Source organism: Moschus berezovskii, chromosome 8, assembly GCF_049115385.1.
Source record: "Moschus berezovskii isolate FMDL1 chromosome 8, NW_MosBer_1.0, whole genome shotgun sequence".
NCBI classification, from domain to species: Eukaryota; Metazoa; Chordata; class Mammalia; order Artiodactyla; family Moschidae; genus Moschus; species Moschus berezovskii.
In genome coordinates, this window is record NC_142467.1 from 93401363 (window position 1) to 93413872 (window position 12510).

Genomic DNA, 12510 nt, shown 5'->3' on the forward strand with positions numbered 1-12510 from the left:
CAGGAATGTGTGAACACAGTGAGAGAGCTGGGTTGAGCAGATATGCCTTCCAGGCAGAGGGAATAGCCAGTGCAAAGGCCCTGAGGCAGGAATCAGTTTGGCTTGCAATAAATATCTGTTGAGAATAAGTGAACGCGAGAAGGTTCTAGAAGGAATTGATTGCTCTGGTTTGGCCAGAGAGACCTTGCCTGGGGGAAGGGGGCTTTGAGCGTTGCCAGCTGTGATGAAGGAAGGGAAATCCTGGCTGAAGGAAGGGCACCCCCAAAAGTTTGGTCTATTCATTTGGGTTCTGTTTTGTTCTGGGAGTGGTCGGGACTCAGCCTAGGGCCCTGGGCTCTCTTGGAGCCGACATCCAGGGAATACGGAAAGAAACAGTCCCCGAAAGTAGGGGAAAGGTCATGCTGGAGCCGCGGCACCCCAGACTTTGGCCTTTGCCCACTGAGACTGAGAAAGCTCAAAACATGAGCGATAACGGTTTTCCCGCCCCACCCCCTAGTCTGCCCCGCTGTCATTGGCCCTTAACTCTGTCCGTCTTTCCTGTTGCCCAATCAGCACCTTGGGGTGGGCTGGCAGCGCCCCGGGACTATTTCAGCATCTTTTGGGGAGTGGTGACAACCACAGAGAAGACGCAGCTGAGCCCGGGAGACCTGATGGCGGACTGAGCCTCCAGCTCGAGGCAGACGCAGGAGGTTGGAGAAGGAGCTAGCGGGGCTCATGGATGGTGATTAAGCCATTGAAAGGGTGAGACCTGCACGGGTCCCTAGGGGAGGGACGATTTATGCCAGGAACTCTCCCCAAGCTCCCAGAATTGGCAGGCACCCCACACCCCATTGTACAGATGGGAAGACTGAGTCCCAGAGGGAGAATACGATGACTAAGATTGTGCCTCTATTCCGGGCTGCTGCTGGACTTTATTCTGGGCCTCCCTGCCTTCCAGAAAAGGGTGTGTGTGTGGGGGATTCTGACAGGATGGGAATGCAAGAGGGGGCTAGCTTCATCCGCTGTCCATCCCCACGGGGGCAGCTGTCTAGCGCTTTTTAAAGAAATTGGCTCCTAGGCCCCAGGAGTCTCTGAGTTGTCCCCATAACAGAGATTTGGAGATTGAGGCTTCTCAGGCAGGAAGGGCAGGCCGACCTGGGGGCTGCAGCTGGGACTGAAGCAGAGGGGAAGGTCCCTCAGGTGGTGGCAGATAGGCGGTGGGCAGGAGAAGGGCTGCATGACCCTCACAGGTGTCTCCTCCTCGCCCCAGATGGCTTCCTCCACCGGTCCCATGGGCCCTATCGACAGCCTGGAACTCCTGGATCTACTGTTTGACCGGCAGGACGGCGTCCTGAGACACGTAGAGCTGGGAGAGGACTGGGGCCATGGGGGGGACCAGGTGATAACCCAATGTGTCGTCTCCACCCCACCCCCACCCCCTGGGTCAGAGCCGGGACTCCACTCAGCTTTGTGCCTTTACCACACACATGTGTGATTTTAGCAAAGCACGTTGTTGTATAAAACCTCTCAGCGACCCTAAGGGCCAGATGACATCGTCTTCTTCTTAAAGGTGTGGAAAGCAAGGTCCGGAGGGGAGTGGTAACTTGTCCTGGGTCACACAGGAGTTTGAAGTTGGCTCCAGACTTAAACTTGGGGCTTGTTTCTCGCTCGACACGGTTTGATGTTGTTCCCAAGCTACAGAATTGTGTTCAGGCTCCAGCAATGCCAGTGGGCAAGGAACATTAGCTCTTTCCATATTACAGAAAGGACGCGTGAGGCCCAGAGAGGGGCAGTGGCTTGCCCAGAGACGCACAGCGATGCAAAGCAAAGCATAGACCTCCTAATTCCCACCGGTGCTCTCTGTCCCAACAGGTCCTGCCAGGTGCGAACTCTGATGACTTCCTCAACTCCATCCTGAGTTCTGGAGATTCAGATTCCCCAACCTGGTCCCCCGCAGCCAGTGACAGTGGCATCTCAGAAGATCTGCCCTCTGACCCCCAGGACACGCCTCCACGCGGTGGGGTGCCTGCCACCGCTGCTGGCTGCCATAGTGTGGAGTCTGGCAAGGGGCCCTGCCCCTCCTACCATCCTGGCCCCACCTGCCCTGCCAGGCACTTAGGGCCAGTGGCCCAAAGGCTTGAGACTTCTGTTGCCATAGACCTGGGTGAGTCCTGTGTCAGCCAACTACCCTTGCCTTGTCCCAGGCACTGAACGCACAAATCCCACCCTTTGAGATGGGTACTGGTGTGCTGTCATGGACCCATTTTCTGGATGGTTAAGAGATGAGTCAGAGCCGCAGAACTGGGATGCAATCTGCCTCAAGCATCGTGCTGGCAACCTCATTTTTTATACCTTCCATGCCTGGTTCATAGGAAACTCAATGAAAGTGTGTGACATTGTGGGATCCCAGGCCTTGGGGTGCTCCCCCGGACCTGGGGAAAGGCCTGATGCAGAAGACTCCACCAAGAGGGCATCGTTTGTCTTGAGCCCCTCGATGGGGTGGGAGTGCTTATTAGACCCATTGGAGACTTGATAAAACTGAGGCTCAGAGAGTTTTACTCCCTTACCCAAGGTCACACAGCTCCACCCAGTTGGGATTAGAAGCAAGGGTCATCTGACTCGGAAGACTGTGCTCTCCAGAGCAGCTCACCTATGGGGTGCCAGGTAGCTGGTGGGAGGGAACTGCAGGTGAATCAGAACTGGTCCCTGCCCCTAGGAGGAGATAAGGCCAGGCCCGCTGCAGATCCAGCCCCTAATCCTGAGTGATAACAACCACTCCCTCTTGGGCTGGCCGTGGGTCCCTAACAACGTCCTGATGACCTGGGGTCCCCGTCTTATGGCAGAGGGGAGACTGAGGCACCTGGTCTTGGAGTCCCAAGCCAAGCAACAAATGCCTAGCACATTAGGGTTGATGCTGTAGCTTTGCTGAAGGAGGCAGGTAGGACCTGGGAGCTCGAGGCCCCATGCCTGACCCCCACCCCTGTCTCCCTGTTAGAAATGTGGAGCCCAGGCGTCTATGCCAAGGAGCAGACTGACCTGGCTGACTCACCCTCGCGCTACAACCTCACAGTCAAGGACCTCCTCCTCTCCGGCAGCAGCGGGGACCTGGTGAGCAGCCTCCACCTGCCCCCTGGAGCATCAGAGTTGGGAAGGGCACTGGGCTCATGAGGCCCCAATACACCCATTTTGAAAACTGGAAGATAGTCACAGACAGGTGTTGGTATTGGTCCCAGGTCTTTTAATTCAAAGCAATCCTGAAAATTGAGGCTATTATCTTAATTTCAAATATGAGGAAATGGGCACAGAGAGGTTTAGTAATTTGCCTTAAATCACACAGCTGCTGCAGGCTCAATTCCTGAGCTGACCTATTGAGTCTATTGTGCCCTTTGTATGCTTACCGTGGGCTATCTTATCTTGCCCTGAGCTTCCACCATGGGCAAACCAGGCCTGAGAACCCAATTAGTGCCCTGCTCCCTTTCACAGATGAGAAAATCAGTCCCCAGAGAGGTTAAGCCACAGACCCAAAGTCACACAGCAAGCAAGTGGCCAAGTCAGGATTTGATCTCCTGATGCCTAAAGTTGTCCTGACAACCTCTAAAAAAGACCAGAACACCCCTCTTGACTTGAGAGACCTGCGGTGAGCATCAGCTGTGTGCTCAGTCTATGGGGACCTCATGGTCAAGAGGGGGCAATGACTGCTTAGGGAAGTGTATCCATAAGGGAGAGAGGATAGAGGGGCATTGCAGGTCCAGGAAGGCTTCCTGGAGGAGACAGAACTTCAGCAGGTCTTGAAGGATAGGAAAGACAAATGACTGCTTTGGAAATGCTGACTGGATTTTGTAAAAATATCAAGTTTAATATCATTGTTCTGTGTGTGAACAACTTTTGGAAGTGGGAGGCCTTATTCCCATATTGCAGATGAACACACTGAGGCTTGAGCCCTGAAGAGAAAATGGTTGGACTTATCAATGGCCTGGAATTCCAGGGATTGGAGTTTGATCCGATAGAGAGCAGGCTGCCCCAGTCTCTACCTTTATTCCTGAGTTATGGTGTGACATTCCTAGGACTTGGCTGTCTAATGGCACAGTTCTTTCATTTTCACTGTTTCTATTTCGTGATTTTAATTTAGTTTGAAAATTTTTTGAATAGTCAAATACATGCACACAGTCCAAGTTCCAAAGGTACAAACAGGTACACAGGGAGAACCACCTCTCACCTTCTTTTCCCAGAGGCTCACTTACCCTACACTCTGTTTGCTGGATTTTCCATTTGCTGTTGCAGACAAGAGCTGCAAGGAATGTTCAGAGCCCGGAGCAGTGTATGGCCTGTAGTAGGTGCTAAACATATAACTGTCAAATGACTATTTGTGAAACAAACAAACAGAAACCCACACTTGTATCTGTAAGATGAATTCCTGGAAACGGAATGACTGGGTCAGAGGGCTGTGGGCTGGTTCTTTGGAGCCCTAGTGCTACTGTGGACCTTACAGCGACTGGATCAATTGTTTCTCGAGGCCTTTTATTTCCCAGAGGCAGTTGCTGTTTCTGCCCCCAAAGCAGTTTTCCTGGTTTCCCCACAGCAGCAACATCACCTGGCAGCCCCCCACCTGTTGCGACCTGGGACTGGGCACTGCCAGGAGCTGGTGCTGACAGAGGATGAGAAGAAACTACTAGCCAAAGAAGGCATCAATCTGCCCACTCAGCTGCCCCTTACCAAGGTGAGTCAGTGGGACCCCTGGCTCTGGGCCTCACCCCATTTCCTGCAGCAACATGCCCACGAGTCTCAACTTTGTGTGCATATGTGAGTGTGTGTGCGCACACTCAGTCATGTCCAACTCTTTGTGACCCTATGGATGGTAGCCCATCAGGTTCCTCTGTCCATGGCATTCTTCAGGCAAGAATATTGGAGTGGGTTGCCACTCCATACTCCAGGGGATCTTCCTGACCCAAGGGTTGAACTCATGTCTCTTGCATTTCCTGAATTGGCAGGTGGATTCTTCACTTCTGCACCACCTGGGAAGCCTGAGTCTCACCTTTAGCTCTTCCTAACTGGTGGCTCAGACAGTAAAGAATCCGCCTGCAATGCTGGAGACCTAGGTTCGATCCCCCTGTTGGGAAGATTCCCAGCAGGAGGGCATGGCAACCCACTCCAGTATTCTTGCATGGAGAATTCCCATGGACGGAGGAATCTGGCGGGCCACAGTTGGTGGGGTCACAAAGAGTCGGACACGACTAGTGACTAAGCACAGCTCACACAACGAGAATGTTAGGATGTGTCTGTCACCAGAACCAGAAAATTCATCCTCAAAACCAACACAGTAGGGGCTTTCTACCGAGGCCTCCACTCAGCCTGTTCACTCATTATCAATACCTGAGTTTGCCTTTTCCAATTGCAAGATTTCTCTTAGCGATAACTGGCCTGGGAAAAGGCGTCAATCCCACACATGGCCAGACGGTGGCGCGATTGCACCAGTGCACAAAATCTAGTTGTTAATACTGGAACTGGGATTGGGAGCAGGGAAGACCATCAGGAAACCAGGATCATCCCCATCCTCCCCCCCTCCCGCCCCCACAACCACTAGAGACTTTGAAGGAATTTGAGGACAGAAAATATGGCCTTCAAGCCATGAGGGGTCTGCCCTCAAGTCCCTGAGTCTGGCTCCCTTGGGAGGATACTGGGGGTGAAATTGTGGGGTCTGGACAAGGGTGGACCCTTCAGACTGACTTAGTCTCCTCCCCATGTCACTCTGCAGTACGAGGAGCGAGTGCTGAAAAAGATCCGCCGGAAAATCCGAAACAAACAGTCAGCTCAAGAAAGCCGGAAAAAGAAGAAAGAATACATTGATGGCCTGGAGACTCGGTAAGACTGGGGGCCCAGGACCCCACACTCGAGGTGGGGGTGTGGGGACTGAGGCCTGAGGGAGTCATGCAGTGGAGCAAAGGTCACAATCTGTGTGTGTGTGTGCGTGCTCACGTGTATGCGTGTGTGTGTGTGTTCAGTTGCTCAACGATGTTCGACTCTGCATGGACTGCAACCTGCCAGGCTCCTCTGTCCATGGGATTCTCCAGGCAAGAATACTGGACTGGGTAGCCATTTCCTTCTCCAGGGGATCTTCCCAACCCAGGGATCGAACCCATGTCTTCTGAGTCTCCTGCATTGGCAGGTGGATTCTTTACCACTGTGCCACATGGGAGCAACCATTTTGTATGTGAATTGCAAAGCTGGAAAAATGCCTAGAGGTAGTACAGGGCTCAATTTTGAGGCTCCTTAATCCCCTAGAACAGTGGTCCCCAATTCCTGGGCCATGGGCTGCTACCAATCCATGGCCTGTCAGGAATCAGGCCGCACAGCAGGAGGTGAGCAGCAGGCAAGTGAGCAACCGAGCAACCATGTTTACAGATGCTCCCCACCACTCATATTACCGCCTTAGCCCCATTCAGCAGCGGCACTAGATTCTCCTGGAAGCACAGACCCTAACCCTAAAGTCAAGGCGGAATATCCTGAGATTTCCAGAAAATAGAAATAAAGTGAAAATTAAATGTAATGTGCTTTGAATCATCCTAAGACTATCCCCTCCACACCCCGGATTCATGGAAGAACTGTCTTCCTTGAAACCGGTCCCAGGTGCCAAAAAGGTTGGGGACCACTGCCCTAGATGATGTTGTGCCAAGAAGGGAGTCAGTGTCCTGGCTCTTTGCCTGTAGATGGGACATTTACTTCCCTTGTCTAAGCCTCTCTGGTCCTCAGAGCTGTCATGGCTTCCTTCCAGGGAGTGGAAGGAAGGAGGGACTTCCTCAACTTGAGAACTGTGCACTCTCAGTTCAGTTCAGTCACTCAGTCGTGTCCCACTCTTTGTGACCCCATGCACTGCAGCATGTCCATCAAGTCGGTGATGCCATCCAACCGTCTCATCCTCTGTCATCCCCTTCTCCTCCTGCCCTCAATCTTTCCCAGCATCAGGGTCTTTTCAAATGAGTCAGTTCTTCACATCAGGTGGCCAAAGTATTGGAGTTTCAGCTTCAGGATCATCTCTCCAATGAATCTTCAGGACTCATTTCCTTTAGGATTGACTGGTTTGATCTCCTTGCAGTCCAGGGGACTCTCAAGAGTCTTTTCCAATACCACAGTTCAAAAGCATCAATTCTTTGGCACTCAGCTTTCTTTATAGTCCAACTCTCACATCTATACATGCACTGGAAAAACCATAGCTTTGACTAGACGGAGCCTTTGTTGGCAAAATAATGTCTCTGATTTTTAATATGCTGTCTAGGTTGGTCATAGCTTTTCTTTCAAGAAGCAAGCGTCTTTTTATTTCATGGCTGCAGTCACCATCTGCAGTGATTTTGGAGCCTCAGAAAATGAAGTCTGTCACTGTCTCCATTTTTTCTAATCCTTGTGCACTCTAATCCCATCCAATCACCTCTCTAAACTCATGCAGGATACTGAGAGACAGGATCCTCATTATTCTTTAATGTGTTGTTGTTGTTCAGTCGCTCAGTCATGTCTGACTCTTTGTGACCCCACGGTGTGTAGCGCACCAGATTTCCCTGTCCTTCACCTTCTCCCGGAGCTTGCTCAAACTCATGTCTTTAGTCAGTGATGGCGTCCAACCATTTCATGCCCTGTTATCTGCTTCTCCTCCTGCCCTCAATCTTTCCCAGCATCATAGTAGAAAACATAAAAACTTAGTTCACTCACTTTTTAAACCAAAAGTGATTTTAGTAAATGTTACAGGTCTATCTACATTTTCCATTTCTTCCCTAGTTAATTTTGGGATGTGTTATTCTTCTGGAAATTTGTCCATTTCAAATTTATTGACACAAGATAGTTCATAGTTCTCTCCCATTATTTTTTTAAGCTTTGAATCATTTATAGCTGGGACCTTTGTAATAACTCATGTTGTGTATTTGCACCTTCACTTGTTTTTTATCTTGAGCAATCTTGCCAGAACTTTGTCTATTTTATTTATTGTTTTCAAAGAATGAATTTCTGACTTTTCCTCCCACTCAATTGTGTTTTTGTGTACTAGTTCCTTTATTTTTACTCTTAGCTTTATTGTATCTTTCTCTTTTTTTTAGTGAGTTTATTCTGTTGTTCTTTTGCTGATTTTTAAATGTGTATGTTCAGCTGCAGGCTTCCCGGTGGGTGGCTCAGACTGTAAAGAATCGGCCTGCAATGCAGGAGACCTGGGTTTGATCCCCGAGTGGGAAAGATCTCCTGGAGGAGGGCATGGCAACCCACTCCAGTATTCTTGCCTGGAGCATCCCCATGGACAGAGGAGCCTGGTGGGCTACAGTCCATGGGGTCGCAAAGAGTCGGACACGATTGAGCGACTAATGACAGCATACACAGCACATGTTCAGCTGCTTAAACTGTAATAAGGTTATCCATTTTCCTCTCAGCACTTCTTTAGCTGCATCTCACACATCTTGATTTGTATGTTGTCATTACTTGGTTCCTAGATCTTCCCTACTTTACACTGTGGATTCTTCTTTATCCCATGATTTATTTAAGAGGGCCCCCCTTAGTGGGGGAATTTATTCTCTTCCCTGGATACTAACATATCCTCATGACACGATTTGAATGTTTTATTTTTTTATAAATTTATTTATTTATGTTGGCTGTGCTGAGTCTTCATTGCTGTGCGTGGTCTTTCTCTAGTTGCAGGAAGCGGGGGCTACTCTCTAGTTGTGATGTGTGGGCTTCTCATTGGGTGGCTTCTCTTTCTTCTTTTTTAAAATATTTATTTGGCTGTGTGAGTTCCTAGTTGTAGCATGTGGGATACAGTTCCTGGACCAGGGATCAAACTTGGGCCCCTTACATTGGGAGCGTGTGAAGTCCTAGCCACTGGACCACCAGGGAACTCCTGAGGTGGCTTCTCTTGTGGCAGAGCTTGGGCTCTAGGTTCTCGGGCTTCAGCAGTTGCAGCTCGCGGGATCTGTAGGGGTGACAGGCATATTCTGAATGTCATTGTGATGTTGCATTTGCAGGATGTCAGCCTGTACCGCCCAGAATCAGGAGCTTCAGAGGAAGGTCTTGCATCTTGAAAAGCAGAACCTGTGAGTCTTGGTGTGACCGGGCCTGAGGACGGGGGAAGCTGACCCTGGAGTCTCTTGCAGGAGAGGTGGACAAGGGGGGATAGGCTGTGTGATGGCAGGGCAGAGCAGAAGGTGAGGATTCCACCCAGAGAAGGGGCAGGCTGCATGGAAGAGGGGATTTAGACTTGGGCTCTTGAAGGATGTATAAGAGTTCAGAAGAGGGAAGGTGCTGCTAGTGGAGGAAACGGCATATGAATTGCCAAAGACTATGGGTATGGTGTGCTGGAGAACTGCAGGTGATTCCATCTATGGGGAACATGTACTAAGTCAGTTTTTATTAGCATCTACTCAGTGCCAGGCATAGTTCTGGGTGCTGATACCTCAGTAGTGAGCAAAACAGATACAGTCCCTCTGCTTAAAAGACTCACACTCTAGTGAGAAACATACTCAAGACAAACAAAACTATGTAAAAGATCATTCAAACAGCAATAGCCACTCGGAAGAAAAATAAACTAGGGGGAAGGGGCTAGAGAGTGAGAGGGGGCTATTTTAGGCAGGGAGGTCAGATAAGGTGACATTTGAGATGAGATCCAACAGAGAAGAAAGAAGCAGCTACAAAAAGACCTGTGGGGGGAACAGTGTTCTTGGTACAGAGGGCACAGCCAGTGCAAAGGCCCTAGGGCAGGAATACTTGTATGTAGGAGGAACAATAAGGGGACTGTGTGGCTGGAGCAGTGTGAGTGAGGGGCAGAGCTGGGGGAGAGGAGAGAGGGAGGGGACGAGGCAGGTCATGCAGGGCCTTGTGGGCAGCAGTGAGGACTCGGGCTTTTACCCCAAGGGAGGTGGGAACCTGGAAGGTTGGGAGTTGAATCACACTTGAAAAGTGTGGAGCATAAACCCTAGAGGGGGCATTAGAGGCTTGAGGGGACCAGAGGTGGGGGCTGGTGTCCAGGTGAGCGATGATGGCAACCTGGATGGAGGAGGCTGGGTGTCAGAAAAGTGGGTGAGATGTTCAGTTCAGTTCAGTTCAGTCGCTCAGTCGTGTCCGACTCTCCGCGACCCCATGAATCACAGCACGCCAGGCCTCCCTGTCCATCACCAACTCCCGGAGTTCACTCAAACTCATGTCCACAGAGTTGGTGATGCCATCCAGCCATCTCATTCTTGGTCGTCCCCTTCTCCTCCCACCCCCAACCTTTCCCAGCATCAGAGTCTTTTCCAGTGAGTCAACTCGTCGCATGAGGTGGCCAAAGTATTGCAGTTTCAGCTTTAGCATCAGTCCCTCCAATGAACACCCAGGATTGATCTCCTTTAGAATGGACTGGTTGGATCAGTGGAGATTTATTGAGGGAGCTTCTGGGACTTTTAATAGCAGTAGGGCCTTGAGGGATGGATAGGATTCAGACCTCAGCCAGGCTGGGAGATCCCAGAAATGGACAGGGAGCCAGGTGAAGGCCATACAGGGCTCAGGCAAGACTTCCCATTTCCACTAAGGTCTCTCTTGGAACAGCTGAAGAAACTCCAGGCCATTGTGGTCCAGTCCACCAGCAAATCGGCACAGACGGGCACCTGCATAGCAGTGAGTCCTGACCCCCAGCTCTGAGTGGGGGGGTGTCCTCAACCTTGGCAGAGGGGCCTGTGGGGGAGGAGAGCATGAGTAGGAGCAGAGCCCTGAGTGCCAGGTCAAGCACTATCTAGACTTCTGGGCCTCTGTTTTCCTGCTTAAGCGTGCTCAGGAGTTGGGAAGGGATGGGGTGACCCCGCCCACATCTCCACCAGGTCCTGCTCTTCTCCTTCGCCCTCATCGTCCTCCCCTCCATCAGCCCTTTCGCCTCCAACAGAGCCGAGAGCCCCGGAGACTTCGCACCTGTGCGAGGTAGGTGGACTCGGGTTTGCTCTTCCTTCACAACCCCTCTGGGGCACATACCCCTCGGCTCCCCAGTCCCCACTGGGGGAGGGGAAGGGGTCCCCTTTCAAGTGCTCCCTGAGACTGGTGGCTAGGAAAGAATGGAACTGGCCCTCAGGCCATCCCTCATGACCCTCCCCTACCCCTTGCTCAGTTTTCTCCAGAACTCTACACAACGACGCTGCATCCCGGGTGGCTCCCGACGCTGCACCAGGCTCTGATGCCCCCGGACCCGGGCCCAACACTGGCGCACTTCAGGAAAGGTCTCCAGGCAGCCCTCCGGGGGAATGGGAATCCCAGGACACACATGCTCTGGACAACTCGACAGAGGATCTGGACAACTCAAGTCTGGTCCAGGACAACTCCATGAAGAAACTGGACCGGGCCACCCTACTGGACTGTGCCCCGCCTGAGCCAGCAGTCAGCCCAGGCCGCGTGGGGCTGGAGGCAGCAGGGGGGGAGCTGTGAGCACCATGGGTCCCTGCCCCCCTCTCCACCCTGGCCCCTCTATTCAGGGGTGCTTCAATAGGTGCTGTAGTGGACAGGGACAGGCATGGGGATCTGAGGTGAGAGAGAGACCCTGGAGAAGGTATTAGGATGGAGATGCACAGATACACAGCTACAGACCCAGGGACCCAGGGACACACCGAAACTGATTTTCAGACACAGACCATAAGGCCACAAAGCCTAAGAAAGCTACATGCAGACCCAGGTGCGGAAGGAAACAGGGACACACACACAGACTGATCCCTGACCTAGACAGATCGATACACACCAGGCCTCAATAACTAACCCCACCCCCGACCCTGGGGACTCCTCCCTGCCCCCTCGCACACACGGAGGAGAAAGCAGCCAAGTCTGCAGGGACCCTGGCCCCAGAGCACGGGGTGAGCCCTAAACTTAGGCGCTGCCATGACCCACAACCTTTTCCTTTTTTTAGACTGCCATGATTCTTAATAAAGTATTTTGGCAGAACATGGCTCACGTGGAGGTGGAGTGGGGTGGGGCTAATTAGAGTCTGGGGCTCCCCAACCCACAGAAGGAAGGACTGGGCCAGCCGAAGATAGAGGAGTGACGTGGGGGAGTCCCTGGACCCCAAGGCTGGAGCGGCGACGAGAGGAGTCAGGGTTGTCTTCAGGACCTTGGAGAGCGGCGGCTGATGGCGGGCAGGGCGCGCCAGGAGCGCGAGGTTCTGACGGCTCTGGCCCCTCCCCGCCCCGCCCCAGACCCTTCAAGGAAGTCCGCGGAAGGCCTGGGGCAGCTTCTTTCCTGGGGGGCTAGGTTGCCCACCCAGCTTGTCTTATGGATGAGGAGACTGAAGCGTCGGGAATGAAGGGACTCGCCCAAGGTCACAGTTGGGGAGCATGGACCCCAGCTGCACCCACGCTCTTCCTTTAAAGAGTCACACCCGGATCCCTGCCGGCTTTGGCAGGTGCGGGGATGTGGGGTCAGGTGGGGGAATTTGCAATCGCGATTAGAAGATGCGGCCTCTCTCCTCGAGGGGCTCACAGCCTAGTAGCAGAGGGCATGCATTAAAGAATCACCGAAATAATATTTACAAATGGAGGACTCAAGGAATATCAACAG

At 52.1% G+C, this 12510-nt stretch overlaps 1 protein-coding gene across 2 annotated transcripts; it reads left to right on the forward strand.

Moving 5' to 3' along the window:
- Window positions 1-568: 568 nt before the first annotated feature.
- CREB3L3 (cAMP responsive element binding protein 3 like 3) lies at window positions 569-11891 on the forward strand. 2 transcript variants are annotated; one of them, XM_055430439.2, is made up of 10 exons: window positions 569-741; window positions 1250-1378; window positions 1852-2143; window positions 2975-3087; window positions 4559-4696; window positions 5732-5838; window positions 8970-9038; window positions 10512-10596; window positions 10797-10893; window positions 11078-11891. In XM_055430439.2, exons 2-10 carry the CDS (start codon window positions 1250-1252, stop codon window positions 11389-11391), a joined length of 1344 nt encoding a protein of 447 aa, XP_055286414.1. In that variant the 5' UTR covers window positions 569-741; the 3' UTR covers window positions 11392-11891. The 2 variants fall into 2 exon arrangements, with proteins under 2 accessions (XP_055286414.1, XP_088694511.1); XM_088838385.1 differs by lacking the exon at window positions 569-741 and having other exon boundaries at window positions 1231-1378.
- The last annotated feature ends 619 nt before the right edge of the window (window positions 11892-12510 follow it).

Bases quoted from the DNA above. Each gene is read 5' to 3' on its own strand.
- CREB3L3 (XM_055430439.2), top strand. From the start codon at position 1,250: ATGGCTTCCTCCACCGGTCCCATGGGCCCTATCGACAGCCTGGAACTC. The intron at 1,379-1,851 runs GTGATAACCCAA...CTGTCCCAACAG, and splicing joins GGGGCCATGGGGGGGACCAG to GTCCTGCCAGGTGCGAACTC. The intron at 9,039-10,511 runs GTGAGTCTTGGT...ATTTCCACTAAG, and splicing joins CATCTTGAAAAGCAGAACCT to GTCTCTCTTGGAACAGCTGA.